The sequence below is a fragment of the Eriocheir sinensis genome, chromosome 9 (assembly GCF_024679095.1).
Source record: "Eriocheir sinensis breed Jianghai 21 chromosome 9, ASM2467909v1, whole genome shotgun sequence".
NCBI lineage: Eukaryota > Metazoa > Arthropoda > Malacostraca > Decapoda > Varunidae > Eriocheir > Eriocheir sinensis.
Genome location: NC_066517.1, coordinates 17,955,140 through 17,971,417, shown reverse-complemented (window position 1 = coordinate 17,971,417; position 16,278 = coordinate 17,955,140). Strand labels below are relative to the sequence as shown.

The following is a 16,278-nucleotide window of genomic DNA, read 5'->3' as shown; positions in this document are numbered from 1 at the left end:
TGAAGCACGTGAAAGGGTGTTGCTGTCAGCGGTGTGTGTGTGTGTGTGTGTGTGTGTGAGAGAGAGAGAGAGAGAGAGAGAGAGAGAGAATGGTTAATTATGTTAGTTATATTTATTGTGCATTGAGTTATAGTTATTCTCTCTCTCTCTCTCTCTCTCTCTCTCTCTCTCTCTCTCTCTCCGGTTCTTTTCACTCTTTCCCTCTTACACCTCTTCCGTTCCTCCTTCTTTCCTCTCCTCTCACCTTCCTCTCCTCTTAGTCTTCCGCCCTATTCTGTGGTGTCCAGACGTAGCTTACAAGCCACACCAAGCGCCAATCTACTCCTCCTCCTCCTGCTCCTCCTAATGTCTTCAAGTAGCTAAAGAACTTCAGTAACGTCAACCACTCCATGCTCCTTGAGCTACAGACCAACTCAAAAACTAGAAATAATGGCCTGCCCATTTAAGCGAAGCGATGTAACAAATATTGGCAGGAGCTTCTTCTCTAACCAAGTCATGCGCCACTGGAACGACCTCCCTGCTGAAGTATAGGTGCAGAAACCATCAACTCCTTCAAAAATCTCATCAATCGTCACTTCGTGACAACAGGAGTAAACTGAAAATACGCACCGAAGTGCTTCGAACTGCTCTGCAGGCACCACGTGACTGTCTGGCAGATCACGGCTCTACAGCAGGCAACCTCGTAATGAGCCAATAGGCTTTCTGTTACTTGTCATTCAATGTTTCCATGTTTCCTAAATAAGCCCCAGGGGACGGACTGAAGGAAGAGGAAGGTTGGTTTATTTTTGCAAGGCCACATGTGTTTTGTTTACTTATTTATTTTTGGTTCGTTTTTCGTTTGTTTCTGTCTGATGGCGTTCTTTTCCGATTTTTTTTTTTTTTGGTTATGCTATTTGCAGTTTTTAAATTGATTGGTTTGATTTATTATTGATTTTTTTATCTTTATATTTTTTATTTGATACCAGTAAAGGAGGAGGAGGGGGCTTCGTGGTGCAGTGGTTAGCACACTCGGCTCACAACCGGGAGAACCCGGGTTCGATCCCCGGGCGGAGTGGAAAAATTTGGGCGGCTTTTCCGATACCCTACGTCCCTGTCCACCCAGCAGTGAGTGGGTACCAGGTATTAATCGGGGGTTGTGTCCCGTCTCCTGGGATGTTCCCTTCTATAATTCCTTCCCCTTCTGTCTCTCCGGCATATGACCACAAATGTTGCGCCGACTAAACGAAACTTTCTAACTTTCCCTCCGAAAAATATCAACGGACTTTACTCGGCGCAGGAAGTGTGGTGGTGAGCCATGTTCCGTGTTGGTCGTCATCTGTCTTTCTATCTCCCTCCGTCGCCTGGATGAGAAGCAGAGATGGACAGCAGTGAAACGGACGATTCGTGGTCACTCAAAACAGTTCGTGTGTCCATTTGTTACTCGTGTTATTTCTTTGGTGTTGTTTTCGTGTCTTGTTTCGACGCCGAGGAAGACGAGAGTTTACAACGTTAGTGGTTTAAGTTTGTCTTTTTCTCCTGTTATTTTTTTTTCTCCCATGTCTAATACTCCTTTTCTTTCCTTTTTTTTTTCTTTGGGGGGCGGGTTCTCCTGTGACAGCATGATCGAGGGTTCCGACAAAGTAGTTTCAGAATCGAAGGAGCATGTTCCCGGGGGAGGCGCTCTTGTTCCCCTCGCCCCCTCCCTCCCCTACCCGTGTTGCCCCCACCCTCGGAGTCCTGTTTCAAGGGTGCTGGGAGGGCTGTAGGTGGGCGTAGGCTGAGGCGGGGGAGAGGGGCAGCCCGGGGGAGGGTGAGGCGTAGTGACGGGGGAAGACTATTGCCTCATACTCCCCCATAGCTCTCTCTCTCTCTCTCTCTCTCTCTCTCTCTCTCTCTCTCTCTCTCTCTCTCTCTCTCTCTCTCTCTCTCTTCGAAGCCAAAATTATTTTCTGTACAAGTTAATTGCTGTTCGTTCTGTCTGCGGGGGGAGGGTGTTTGCAATGCCTCTGGAAGCATCACTGACGTAAGTAACACTCGGGTCAAGGGTCGTTTGTGACGCACGTCCTGCTGCCAGTGTCCGACGCCCGCCTGGCCGCGAGCCCTGAATGTTCCTGTCCGTGAACGATAAAGATAAGAACATGTCCCTGTGTCTCCCTCCCCCTGTGTGTGTAAGCGATGTGTCTGGATTTCCTGAGCACAGAGTACCGCCAGCCCGGCGCCGCCACGACCCAGCCTGTCCTCCTCGGGTCTCAGAGGAGACGATGTAGGCCGAGGACGATGACGGGTAGGAGCTGCGGGTGTCAGAGTCCCACCAGCTGCTGAGCGAAATTGTTGAACTTAATATTGCCATCGGTGGGGAAGTTTTCGAGGCAGGCGTGGAAGCCCGGCGCGGCGCAGCGGTTCCAGCGGAGTCCCTTGTCCTCGCCCGTGTAGCGCCAGTGCACCTCATGACGGAGGTACTCGGGGCCATAGCAGTTCCTGGCGACCATCGCGGGGTTGGGCGGCACTACAATCATCCTGCCGTTGTAGTTAACTCGTGTCGGGACGCCGCGCAACTCGGGCGGCAGCGGCGTCAGTCTCTCGGGCCTGCATAAGATGTCGACGACGGACACGTTGCAAGTGGCCGTCCAGTAGCTGCTAATCATGTGGACGGCGCTGCATCCCTTCCGCGCCATGCACTTTATGCCTTTCTCCATCCAAGCCTCCTGGTCCTTGCAGTCGGTCATCACGTCCATATCAAAGTCCCACGGCAGGATCCCGTCGGTCTTGACGGCGCCGAGGAGGCTGCCGGCCTGCAGCTCCACGTAGAGGCCCAGCTCATCGCCACACTCCTGCACCAGACCCAACTCTCGACGCAGCTCGTCGCGGCAGCACGGCGGCACCAGGAAGGACGACACCATCTTCACCAGGTTGACACACTCCATGTTGAGCTCCGGGCACGAGAACTCAAGCTTCTCCCCATTGTGAGGCCACACGTGCTGCACCGCCCACTTGGCGGCCACCTGCAGCCACTCTTGGCGGGTCATCGCTGGCGCCTCGTCCACGAAGAACATGACGTCCGGACACACGACGGCGAGGCTGCCGGAGATATGCACGCTGATGAACCAGTCCCGAAGTGTCGCGGGACTCTCCATTTCGTCCCTCAGCGGCAGCTTCCGCAGCAGGGCGGTGCGCGCCACGAACGGGCCCACGACGTCGTCACAAAACATGCACTCGTGGCGGGAGTTTTCGTAGCCTGACGCGTAGGCCAGCTGGTAGTTCTCCATCCGCCGCAGCAGACACCCGTGGTGCCAGGTGCCGTCCAGTGTCCTGTAGCTCCCTGCCGCCACCCCTGCCTGTCCCTCGTGGTCCAGGACTCTCACCAGCCGCTCCAGGGAACACAAGTTTCCGGCGAAGTGCGTCAAGGAGTCCGCCAGGAGGACGAACGGCGTCCTTACCTTCGTCACCTCCCTGTTAATGGCGGAGGACGCCGAAGTGTCGGCGCTCAGGGTTCGCACAGACACACCGTCACCCCGCAGCGTCCCGAGGTCACCGCCGGAGCCGTAGCTCAGCACCACCACGTCCAGGTCGTAGTACTTCCTGATGTTCTGCACCACCGTCCTGACGCGCGGCGCCTCCCAGCCCTTAGTCGACAGGATGACAGTGAGCACCTCCTTGAAGGGCGGCGCATCGTCACACTTCATCTGCATGTAGTTCTGGTGGCAGACCATGTCGACATCGCTGTCGCGATACACCTCCCCGCACACAGCGCCGGTCAGGGGTCGGGGCGCCGCGTCCTCCGTGGCGATCCGCGGGTCCAGCTCCCGAGCGATGGCCCGCAGCTCTTGGGCCAGCGAGGGACCAGCTGTGCCGTCCACTTTACCTGAGGCACGCACGAAGGAGAGAAGGTGAGTTAATTATGCTTTCTGTTGCTGACTGTATTAGTTGTGTTCCACAACAAGACAAGCATTTAAATTTAAATAATGAACCTCCTAAGTACAGTGTTTTATTCTTACTTTGAATATACTAATCACAAAGTTCTTTAAAACCTCACGGCAGACGTTAAACAATCACAATGTCTAAAGAAAAGTAACGCCTGAGCCGCTGGCACGGAGTTGTACCGCCTCATAGGAATTCCAGACACGTACATATCAATCAGTTGTTGCGAGTCTTTGTTTGGCCGTGCACGCCTGTCTTGTTGGGAGCATGGTAGTTTTAGTTTCAAGGGAGTATTTTCGTCCATACTTATTTTTCGTATCGCCAGTCACTATATATTATTTCTTATTGTAGTTTTTCTCTGCCATTTCGTCATTTATCATCTGGTGTAACTTAGCTTAGGTTAATGCTTGAGTAAATAACTTTGTCAAACGGTAACCTCTCTTGGGTTACACACACACACACACACACACACACACACACACACACACACACACACACACACACACACCTGCCAGTCTCTCCACCTGCCGCTGTGCCCGCATCAGCCGTCTCGCCAGCTCCTTTCTGCTGGGGATGCAGTCCTCGCTCTGTACTGACGGCACTATAAACAAAGGCACACTGAGAACACGTAAACAAACAAACTTACTAAAACTATGAGGTGTGTTCGCCAACTTATACGCATCATTACAATAGGCACACCTAACCAAGATCAACAGAATATACCAGGCCTTCTCACGCGCAGCTAATGACGTCAGCAGCAGTATGATAGAGAGATCAGGCGGATAATAATAGAGAAAACGAGATATTTCATGGGATACTGAAACATTTCCAGTTATATTGTGTGTTTAATTCACTACCACGTCCTGATCACGTATTGGACTCGTAATCGCCAGCAGGTACTCTCCCGACATGAGCAAGTGCTCTTTATCGTCGATCTATTGGTACTGCCAAGACCTCACACATCACACACCCCATCCCCCTTGCTCAAGGGGTGTCAGTGTTGGTGTTTAGTAAGTGCTGAAACTGCTAGTTGGTCCATGGGTAAGGGAAAACCCAATACCCGTCAAGGTTATTTATTATAAAAAATATAAACAAGTCATTAAGACAGACAAAACACATAGAAGACGTGGTTAAGAGTGTATATGTGTGTATGTGGATGTTGTGTAGTGTAAGTGACATTGAAGTGTTGGTGTATGTGATGTATAAAATGTGTAAGAACTGCTGCAGGACGTGGACAGACAGTTGAAGATTGTCATGATTTCATTATTCAGGGAGTGGCTCGTGGAAAAATACCGAGGAAGTGACCGCCATTTTGATTGAGAGAGCGGGAACTCAGTCCCTCACCAAGGCGGGAAAACCAGGCAGGCGGGAAACAGGACCTTTTTCAAATCATTTCGTTATTACTGCCAAAGCTGAGCTATGTGTGGGATGCATGACCCACTAATACCTAGTGCATGTGTTAGGTTATTAATAAATAACAATCCATAGCCGTAGGGCGTTTAGTGTAAGTGTTACACAGAAAACGAGATGTCAGTATGGCGAGAGCTGGCATCTTGACCGCGGCCGGGGAGCGGAGCATTGTGGGTCCCGCCGCCATCTTCCAGCATCTCCCTCCCAGACTTCACTGCGAGCAGACGTCCCTCACCTCCTCCCGTGCCACGTGTCTATCGTGGTGGTTTTCCTGCTTTGTAGTATCTACAAGTCCAGAGTGACTGTGTGCTGCTAGCAAGGGAAACCCTTGGGAGGTAAGGAGAGCACGGCGTGTTGCAGAGAGGAACGAAGAGGACAGAAGGACTCCAGGCCGAACGGACCACGAGGAAGACCAGGTGTGGTTTCTGCTTCGCCATCTCCAGCTCAGTACATATTTTGCATAGGATGTTTTAAGACAGTTAACTAGGCTGCTGTGTGCCTGGGATTAATTAATTATTCTTAATTTCCAGCGAGTTTCTTTGTTGCTTAAATAAATTTAAAAGCTGGTTCATCTGGTCTTTGCTTGTCCTATGAGAGATGTGACTGGTCAGATATTTAAATAATAAAGGACTAGGAGGGGCTGTGAGTCTGAGACCTCAATTTTCAGATATTTTATTTTTTATTTTTTATTGCTGAGAATTTACGGGATTTTCGGAAGTCCAGAACTTTCAAGAACCCCACAAAGATTAACAATTGACAAGAAAGGTTAACAAAGAGGACGCGACAAGACACGGGACACAACAATGAAAACATTAATGACAAAATAATTAGTGTGCTGCTGCACTCCATTTTCTTTGAGTCACCGGAGGAGAAGAGCACACGGCTTTAGCGGTAACTGCTACATCAATAACCACTCCTAGTCAACGGAAAGAATTCGGCCTGAGCAGGCTCGAACCGCCGCCCTGTCAGACCATGAAACCTGGCAGCGCAACGCTCTAACTAGTTTCGTCACGGAGTGTGTGTGTGTGTGTATAATAAACCTTCTTATCCAAGTATTTCTGGACGTATTCTTACTCGCCGCACTTATCCCCTATTGAAGAGTTCTGTTCACCCTCTGACAACCTCTGTAACACCTTAACCACTTCTACCCAGTCTTTTCTTACTCCTGCCCATTAACTGTGTGACTGCTTCAGTTCCTTAATCCTAAATGTTAAAGTCACCCATCGAAATCAAAGAAAATGGAGCACATGAGATGCATCTACACCTGTGATCAGGTGAAGACTGGTGGGTTGATTTCATTTGAAGCAGACTGAAGGGCTGCAGGTGACGTCACTGCGCAGAAGAGGAGAATTCTGGTACGAGGTTGAGAAGGCTGGTACATTCTGTTGATCTTGCACCTAACATCACCATAGCCGATCCAGGATTCAGTACGTTTACTAACTTATAGGCGGTACTGTTATAATTGTATTTCGTAAAGAATCCTTATAACCAAAAACTAACTAAAATTATGAGTATTCTTTTTCTTCAGCAGAATACTGAATAAACAACAGAACAGTAATATGAAAATACGTTCATATTTTACACGGCATCTGTGGCCCAAGGCAGCAGCGCACCCCATTTTGCGGTTATCAGATACCTTAAATAAGCATATTTTTACTGCTCAATGCAGGTGATGTCACTTATTGTGACTTCGTGAGCTTTCATATTTATATATTTGTGTATATTTCATGGAGGCATAACTAACATTACTACTTTCAATTTTACTAGTGACACGAATTTGTGACTGTTTATCACAATAGAATTTCACTCAATTAAGTGAATCAGACACCATAGAAATATTACCAGTGTGTGTATGAATGAATACAAAAATAAGCACATACTTTGATTTTACTCGTGGATGTCTCGTGGATCATTTATAAATAAAGACAAAAAATCCGCTACACTTTAGCCCACTACCGTCGCTCGAGGTACAAAAACAGTCCCTCCACCAAGTTTGTACCCCACATTTGGTGATGTTAGGTGCGCCATTGGTTTAGAGTTTTTTTATTTGAGTTTTAATTGGAAGGTAAGACTCTTGGGTGTGTTTGCCAACTTGTACGCATCGCTGCAGTTAGTTCGTTATTTTTCATGATGTGAGTACTAATTGACAGATAAAACTGAGGTGTGTTCGCCAACTGGTACTCATCGTTACATTCAGCTCCAGAGTATTTTTTATGATTTGAGTACTAAGTGGAAGGTAAAACTATATGTGGTTTTCATTAACTTTTACGCCTCAGCCAGTTAGTTCCAGAGTTTATTTTTATAATGTGCGCTCTAATTGGAAGAGTTTGTACGGACTAACAAAAACCGCTGGACTAATGCATATATCATAACCTGTTTCTTAATGTAGTATAGTGTCAACAACACTTTAAACAAGTGCCATTGCAAAACGAACATTACTAGAAGGCCACAGAGGAATCAGACACATCACAATCAGCTGACGAGAGAAATTAATCAAGCCGGAAATTCAAGAGACAAAGGAAAGAGCAGTGTTCATCTTTGCCAGATACTTTTTCCACACTCACACACGTGCCAACGAAGAGGGTGCCATAAGTTGCATTCCACTGGCCTATCAGATTATCACCTCCGCCCGTAATTGACCGTTCTTCTGGCCCCTCGTTCTGTTTTCTTTTTTGGAGCAGCGTCTTAGCGGGCTTTTTTGTTACTGCTTTTGTTTTTTGCCCTTGAGCTGCCTCACTTGCTGTAATAAAAAAAAAAATAAAATAAAATAAAAAAAAAAACAGCCCGCGCCCACCCTTTGCCAGGCGCTGGGTCGAGGGATGGAGTTCATGTCGCCTCGGGTAAGAACGGAACCGAACCGCACACTGAACCGGAACATGTATGAAGGTCATCCTGAAGTTAATCGTGTTTGTTTACTCATTACTCAAACAGATGTAACTTAGATTGGCTCTGAGTAAACGTTGTGAGGTAAGTATGCGTTCATTGACTTCATTTGAAGGCGTAAGGATTGGTGGTCACGGGTGGAGGAAATGATTCATTCTTTCGCTGCTTTCCTGCTTTGGTGTCTCGAGGCTCACTCTTGGGATGAGCGGTGTCGACAGGGCTGCTCCAGTTGACGGCGTGTCGTGGCGGTGGTCGTTCTTCCGTTCTGTCGTGTCATCCGTTTGGTGTTGAGCATCGCCTTCATGTTAGTGCGTCTTGGATCGTTGGTTTCGTGTGTGTCGTTGTTTTGTCTGAACCACTCGGCGAGGAAATATGGAGCAAGTCTTACGCTTCAGGTACATGAGAAAAGTGTAGTAATAAATAAGAGGAGTCAGCTCAGTGTGTGTGTGTGTGTGTGTGTGTGTGTGTGAAGCAAGGAAAACGAAGGTGCGCTAACGAGTATGTATAGGAAAAAAAAAAAAACAACAATCACACACACACAACCCACAAGTCATGTAAACACCACCTGGCAGACTCGTGATGAAGCAGCGACACTTTTACCAACGTTGCAGGACCAGACACTAGGACAATACAATACCCCAGACTCTAACAACCCAGGAGTGGAGAGGAAAACGAGGCAGCGGGAACAAAACGAGCAGAGGAGGAGGACCCACGTATAGACTCACGCTTGAAGGGGAGGCGCCACTGGAGGTAAGTGTAGAAGTAGAAGGAGATGCTCACCACCGACAGCAACAACAGCAACGCGGCACCTCCTCGCCAAGTCGTCACACACATTGATCGCCACAGGAACATGATGAGGTCTGGGGGAGGGAAAGAAAGGAAGTTAGGTGATTGTTGGTTAAGAAGGAGCATGTTGAGGTTGAGGGAGAGCGAGGGAGAGGGTGGTTAGTGTTAGGGAGGAAGGAACATGAGATCTGGGGGAAGGGGAAAAAAGAGAGGGTGGTTAGTGTTGGGGAGGACGGAAGGATGAGGTTGAGGAAGAGGGATAGCAAGGGAGAGGGTGGTTAGTGCTAGGAAGGAACAAGTTGAGGTCCAGGAAAGAGAGAACGGGAGAGAGTCGTTAGTATTGGTCAGGAAGGAACATGTCCGGAGGGGAAAGAGAAGTGGGTGTTGAGAGAGTATGTATGTTGTACCAAAAACAAGATGGACAAATCATATTGGCTAGAGAGTTTAATACATACACACACACACACACACACACTGTTCTTATCACGAGGGGAGGGGAGGCGGTGGCTGAGTGATTAGCGTACCGGCGTCGCGTCCAGGACGACGGGGGCTCGCGCCCCGCCCGGTGCCTCGCTGAGATTTTTCAGTCATCGGCGAGTGGCTTAAGACTACCCACATTTCCAGAAGACCACCTGTCAGCCCGGACACTAGATTCTCTCTCTAAGAGAAAGGGTCATTGATGAGTTCCGGGGGGCAGCATGAGCCAAGTAAGATGGCGCCACTATAAACACTTGCCTGTGCCACAACGGGCTGGGGCCGATCATCAGACCCAGTCAAGAAAACCTACCGGCGCCATTGGCGGAAAAAAAAATCACCACAACCATCAGCACAACCAATTCAACTCCTCCACCTTCATAACCATCACAGTCACATCACCATCATCACCATGACAACTATCACCACAACCTTCTTCACTTCCACTATCACCAGCACCACCACCATCCCTCACCCAACACAGCTCAACCCTATCACTCCCACAGTCAGTTTAGTTCTCGCGTGGTGATTGATAAGGGATTGCATGTACGCACAACATGGGAAGGGAGGGAGGGAGGGAGGGAGCGAGAGTGGGAGGGAGGTAGGGAGGGAAGGAGGCAACAGTAGGTCGCCTTAACACGAGGTAGCGGCGGCGGAGGAGACTGAGAACATGATAGAAAGGGAAGTTACGGTGCCTGTGTTCTTACTAGACGGTGATTGACGCATTGATTGACTATAGGGAAGGTGAGGCGCAACAACTCAGCCCTGCACGTGGCACCAGTGGTAGTAGCAGTAGTAGTAGTAGTGATGATGAAGAAAATGTTAACTCAGTTCGCGTAATCCAAAGTTCAAACACCTATTTCCCAGTCCCTGTATTAAGGTCGGTAATCTCAGACGTTTTTTCACTCATATCAATTATTTCCAAAGGCCGGAAAGAAGGTTAAACGGGTTATCACAAGTGTTTCCTCAGAAGCTTCGTCAAACTACCACCAGAGCCATAAACTAACAACCCCCCATCGAAATGCTCACAACACCTTTGAAAGTTTTGGCAATTGTGAATTAATGCTTGGGCATCGAAATGTTTAACCCTTTAATGCAGCTCCACGCCCACTCCTTTCCAGAGAGGGGATTAGCGGCACAGGAGAGTTATTCATCAGTGTCATCGTGTTTTTTCACTTATGAGTCTCGCCTCTGTGTGTTACGGCTGCCGGGTGTGACATCCCAGGAGCGGCCAGTCAGAACCAGAACCCTTATCGCTCCCCGCTTGGTGTCGGCTCACTACTCGTCTAGCCAATGGCTTGTGTCCTTGTGGTCCCCTTGCAAGAATTCCCACTTGAGTTATTTATACATTCTGATACCACCATCCTTCTGTTCTTGCGTTATTATATGTGGCTAGGAGAGCGTGTTATGGAGCCTCAAGAAACGGCTTTACGGGGGTTGTTGAAACGGTATAAGCATTGTTTTGGCAGGGTCGGTGAAGCGGAGTTTGTGACAATGTGACTTAAAAAGTAGCCGTGTTAGCAAAAATGCAAATCATGTGTTTTGTTTAAGTTTGTGAGTGCGAGTCGTCGGCGCGGAGACAAGGGCGTGGAGATGAGAACACGAGGGGAACCACGGACAATTTCCCGAAGACATCCGTGACTCCTGCAGACGGGGCCATTACTATCGCTAAGCGTGTGCGTCCGTGTTCTCCTGCAGGCGAGGAGTTTCCGATGTTCCTCAAAATATGCAGCAGATAAAAGATAAGCGAGTAACATGAATAACGAATGAGGCAGTCACTATCGTATACCAACACACACACACACACACACACACACACACGAGTAAAAAATAAGGGGTAGGCGGTGGCTGAACAGGTAGCAAGACGGCCCCGCGTTCAGGAGGACCCGAGTTCAATCCCGACCGGTGCCAAGCTGGGATTCTTCAGCCGCCGCCGAGTGGCTTGAAAGTTGAAACTACCCACATGCTGTCCAGAAGACCACCTATCAACCCGGACTCCAGATTCTAGGATTAAAGATGAGCTCCGGGAGGGCAGCATGAGCCAATGCAAGATGTCACCACTATAAACACTCGCCTGCGCTAGAACGGGCTGGGCCGACCATCAGGACCCACCGGGAAGAAGCCTTGGACCGACCATCAGGATCCACCGGGAAGAAGCCTACCGGCACAATAGGCCAAGACGTAAAAAAAAAAAAAAAAAAAAAAAAAAAAGTGCACGTGGGGTGATCTGAGAGGGATACTTAGATTGCAGTACAGGTGCGAGTGAGCGAAGGGACAGACATGCAGACAAGGGCAGGGAGTTGTAACGAAGACAGACGAAGCCGCGATAATATTTCGACAATTAAAATACAGACCAAAACTATATAGACTAAATCATGATGAATAGATAAAGCACAAATAACAGACAGACAAGGACAGGAAACTGTTAGAAAGACAGAGACGAAGGTGATAATCCGACACTACTGAAGGGAAATATATAGACCAAATTATGATAAAGAGATACCCCACAATATTAAGTGTCATAAATTCATTGAGAATAGACTATTTAGACCATAAAATAGTGACAATAGATGAAAGAGAAAAGGAGCACACGAGCTTAAATCTAATTCGCACCTTTTGTATGATTCAGCATTAATCAATTCGCAGAACTCTCGAACTGTGACCTCTACCTTTAGTTTCAGGCAAAGTTGACCAAAAAAATTGATAAAGGGAATAAGATAAGAGGAAAAAAGGAGACCTTCATCTAATCCACACCTTTTGTTTAAGTTAACATTAATTATCAAAACCCTTGACCTATGTATGACTTCTACTTTGAGTTTTAGAAGAGTTACACCTAAAAAGGGATAAGGAATGTAAGAGAAGAGGAACACGTGAAAGTTGAATCTAATCAACACCCTTTTTTTGTTATCACTGATTCACTAGCAAAACCCTCGACCTTCGATCCCTACCGTAAGCTTTAGATGATTTAGACCGAAAACGACAAGATAAATGAGAGGAGTGCAGCTAATTCACGTCGTAGGTAATTCCACCACAAAGCATTTTCTCGTAGAAGTCTGGGGCACGTAAGCAGTGATGCCAGATATGGTGATTTGTCCCTAGAGTAGGGGATTTCGGGGCAGTGATGGGGACATGGGGAAATTCACTTTCGATTTGGAGACTTCTGAGGCTGAAAATAATATGTATTCTATCGTTAAAATTAAAATAATATTATTGATATGAAGGTTAAAAGAAAACATGATGTTAAACCGGCGGCAAGGAAGAAGTAAATTTATGAGGCCACGGTTGTTGTTGATTGTTTAATATAATAATAACTGGCGCCAGAACTGCCAGGGTCATATGGCGCCCATGAGGCGGAGAATGCGAATGAGCCAGAGCTAAAAAAATAGATGATAAAGTTGCAGACTTCGGTTTTTTTTAACGTTCAAAGGTTCAAGAAATCAATGATTACCATGAGTTTTTGGACGATTGTAGAGCCTACATATATGATATGATGTTATATGTGCCCTATAGGCATTACTATCAACACCAAATTTACGTCAAAATCGCAACAAGCGATTAGTAATTTTGCAAAAAGCAGCATCACCGCTGCTGACAACACTCTTCCCTCAGTCCCTTACTTAGTGTTGCCATTCTAGCGATTTTCCCGCTAGATCTAGAGATTTTGGGTTGTGATCTAGCGGGAAAATTTGCCATCTAACGGCTAGCGGGAAATCTGGCGGTTTTGAAACACTCCCTAGAGATTTTCTAGAGATTTTGTCACATAGTAATATAATATGATAATATATAAAAACAATATCTGAAAAAAAAATCTTGAACCTCGAGACAGTTTACTGGCAAAAACTACAGAAAATAATGGACCAGCACCTGTGGCAACACTAGCCCCTTTCCCGCCCTCTCCCCTTCTAGCTGCACGTTTCTTTGACTTGTATGAGACGCGTCGCGGTACCCACCCTCACCTACCTACTCAGAACACGTCTGCAGTTTGCCGTCCCCCGCTGTTTATTATTCGTTCCTCAGTCGGGCGGGGCGAGGGGCAGGGCCCCAGCAGGCCCCTAGCTCTGACCCTTCGTGTCAGCAGGATCTCTCGCCTTCCTAATGTCTTATCTCTGTCTTATCAACCCTTTGCCCGACGTCAGAAGTGGGATGTCGACACACCAACCATATACGTACTCACGCTCTTGATTTTGACTTACTTGATTTTCATCATTCAGTGATCAAGAGTCAAGACTATTCATTATGCCTCAATACACTCAAAAGTTAAAAAAAGACTGGCTTAATTATTTAATGATCCAGAACTGAAAGACTAGCTTGTAGAAAAAAAGAAAGGGAGTGGGGAGAGTGTAACACTCTGTTACTCTGTTACTCTGCAAGTGTCCTTTGACCTCAAAATTCAGTGATCTGAAAAGTCATCCTCAAACTAAAAAACACAAAGCAAATGTCAAGGATAAATCTATGCAAACAGCCATGGCAGTACTACCTTTTGTGCCTGTAGAAAAAACGCCCATGTCCGTACTTCGCGCGAGGAAGAAGGCGATGATGCATCAGAGTTGCTGATTTTATAATAGGTATGTAATGTAAATTTTGCTGAATATTTTTTTACAGCAAGGGAGACAGCTCAAGGACACTAAAACAAAGTGGTAATAAAAAAAATCGCCAAGCTTTGAAAAAATGTACATTTTAGTGAAAATGCCTATTTAGGCATTTTTGGAGGGTAGAATTACTGTAGTACATAAAATCTAGCGATTTTGGGCCCTGATCTAGCGATTTTTTTCGGTGAATCTAGCGGGACTGAAATTTTCTCGATAGCAACACTGGTCCCTCACGCAGTCCTCAGTGACTCAGATTTGCCACGTCGGCTGCACCACGCACGTGACGTGACTCCATTGTAAATTTCCTTCAGGTTCGTATCTTGAAACTGTATCGAGCATTTAGCGCACACACGCCTTTCATCAGGTAATCAGTAACCTTAACTTAAAGTTAGATTATTAGATGCTGTGGTGCCTAGGAATGCGAAGACCAAAGCATTTGAAAAATAATTTTGTTGTAGTTTACACATGCCCAACAGCAGCAATTTACTCTTAAGTATGGTAGTTTACACATGTACAACTGAAAATCCTCACGAGGGGATTGTTATTATAATACTCTTAAGACGGCGTAATGGCGCGGTACGTATAAATCATGAGGGATGACGCAATGGCGTATATTTCAGTATTTTTATCACAAGTAGGAAATATATGAAATGGGGATATGTGGGATTTTCCCCCGGAATATTTAGGGATTTTGAGACAAGACTGTCTGGCAACACTGCAGGTAAGGCACGACCCCACACTCACTCCCTCGAGCGTACACCACCAGCACATCCACCCCTCACCGCGTGCAGGCTCACACTGACGCAACGCCACGAAAGCCCACTTAGCCCAGTCCCAGCCGTTACCAGTATTAATAAAGACTCCTAGGAGTGAAATTCAACTTTCAAAGTGAGTTTCCTCCTTACTTTACTGCTAACTTCTAGGAGTCACGAGTTTACTTCTAGAAATCGCGAGTTTATTGCAAGGGGTCGCCGAAAATGTAAAAGTCCTCGCGGTGTACTTTTAATGCCTTAAAGTTAACTTTAGGATGTCCCTTTGAAATTAATAACGATAATAGGAGCTGACTGACGGCTCCCATTCACTAATTCTGGTGTTTGAATTGTTGTGCCAAGAAAAATACCGACTCCGAGCTTGTGATAAGGTTTAAACTAGAAGTCGACGCCCCGACATACGCGAGATAAGTGGTGAAGAGGCCGTGGGCGCCCTACTCGGAGAGGCAGGCCCCTAGAGCCAGGCCCTTGGGTATGTTCATGATGTCAGAGACACCTGTACTATGAAAAATAAAACGACAGTACATATCTATTTGTTAGTGTAGGTTAAGAAATGGTTTAGAGGCACCTAGAGTCTGTTTCACCAAGATATTACACACGGCCACACCCCCTCATGCTCTTCAATACTGACTGCCCAAGTGGCAGCCAATCACCGCGCTGGAAAAGTTTAGTCTGCTTCTTGGAGGAAGAATACAAGGAGGGGGCATGACGTCACAGAAGTGAAGCCAGCTTGGCTAATTCCACCCAAAACATTGCCCGACTGGCTGAACGCGCGACACCCACACACCTCAACATTTTGTCTCCATGCCGGCTTGCTCTGCCTTTGGTCGCACCCACAGAGGCAGGGATGGCAGCATAACATTTCCTCATTAAGATACAATGATTTTTGTGGCGAAACATTACATAAGAGGCGAGAAAACTGGGCTAGAAAAAGAGCGACACAAAATGCGAATAATTGCCTAGTAGTAATTTCATGTGTCATCTCTAATTTCTTTTCCATCGCTTTTACACACAAACAGCACAAATTGCTGGAATGTAGAGGTTTTTGGGTGCTATCGGAAATGCTATGAGCACAAAGTTATTTTCCAAAACATGTGACATAAGTTCAATTGGTAGGACCAAGTCGCCTTCAACCACATTCTCTCTCTCTCTCTCTCTCTCTCTCTCTCTCTCTCTCTCTCTCTCTCTCTCTCTCTCTCTCTCTCTCTCTCTCTCTCTCTCTCTCTCTCTCTCGATCTTTCATTCTCATTCTCTCAATCTCATCCTCATTCTCTCTCAGTCTCATTCTCATTCTGTCTCTCTTTCTCTCATTCTCTCTCTCATTCTCATTACCTCTCTAATTCTCATCCACTCACTCATTAACATATTCCCTCATCTCATTCTCCCTCATTCTCATTCTCTCACTCATTCTCATTTTCTCTCTCATTCTCTCTCATTCTTATTCTTATTCCCTCTCTCTCATTCTGTCA

At 46.9% G+C, this 16,278-nt stretch overlaps 2 protein-coding genes across 14 annotated transcripts in view; one reads left to right on the top strand and one right to left on the bottom strand.

The window, feature by feature from the left end:
* Nucleotides 1–802: 802 nt before the first annotated feature.
* On the bottom strand, nucleotides 803–14,857 carry LOC126996053 (uncharacterized). Of its 13 annotated transcripts, none has more exons than XM_050856099.1 (5): nucleotides 14,784–14,825; nucleotides 12,064–12,119; nucleotides 8,971–9,050; nucleotides 4,406–4,498; nucleotides 803–3,841 (listed from the first exon to the last, which is right to left on the bottom strand). In XM_050856099.1, the coding sequence occupies exons 1-5, from the start codon at nucleotides 14,808–14,810 to the stop codon at nucleotides 2,280–2,282; spliced, it is 1,818 nt and encodes a 605-aa protein (XP_050712056.1). In that variant the 5' UTR covers nucleotides 14,811–14,825; the 3' UTR covers nucleotides 803–2,279. The 13 variants fall into 13 exon arrangements, with proteins under 13 accessions (XP_050712056.1, XP_050712053.1, XP_050712057.1 ...); XM_050856096.1 differs by lacking the exon at nucleotides 12,064–12,119 and adding an exon at nucleotides 13,928–14,000 and having other exon boundaries at nucleotides 8,904–9,050; nucleotides 14,784–14,821; XM_050856100.1 differs by lacking the exon at nucleotides 12,064–12,119 and adding an exon at nucleotides 13,928–14,000 and having other exon boundaries at nucleotides 14,784–14,821.
* LOC126996293 (G-protein coupled receptor GRL101-like) overlaps nucleotides 13,876–16,278 on the top strand; it is a 222,614-nt gene continuing 220,211 nt past the window's right edge. The window contains exon 1 of the mRNA XM_050856670.1: nucleotides 13,876–14,015. The gene's annotated coding sequence lies outside the window, so the exon portion shown is untranslated. The remainder of the gene's footprint in view (nucleotides 14,016–16,278) is intronic.

What these genes read in the sequence shown, in the direction of transcription:
- LOC126996053 (XM_050856094.1), bottom strand. Translation starts at nt 9,594, where the DNA reads ATGTGGGTAGTCTTAAGCCACTCGCCGATGACTGAAAAATCTCAGCGA. An exon ending in TCGTCCTGGACGCGACGCCG is followed by an intron (nt 9,051 to 9,500) that starts GTACGCTAATCA and finishes TCCCTCCCCCAG; the next exon opens with ACCTCATCATGTTCCTGTGG. An exon ending in CTTCAAGCGTGAGTCTATAC is followed by an intron (nt 4,499 to 8,903) that starts GTGGGTCCTCCT and finishes CTTTGTTTATAG; the next exon opens with TGCCGTCAGTACAGAGCGAG.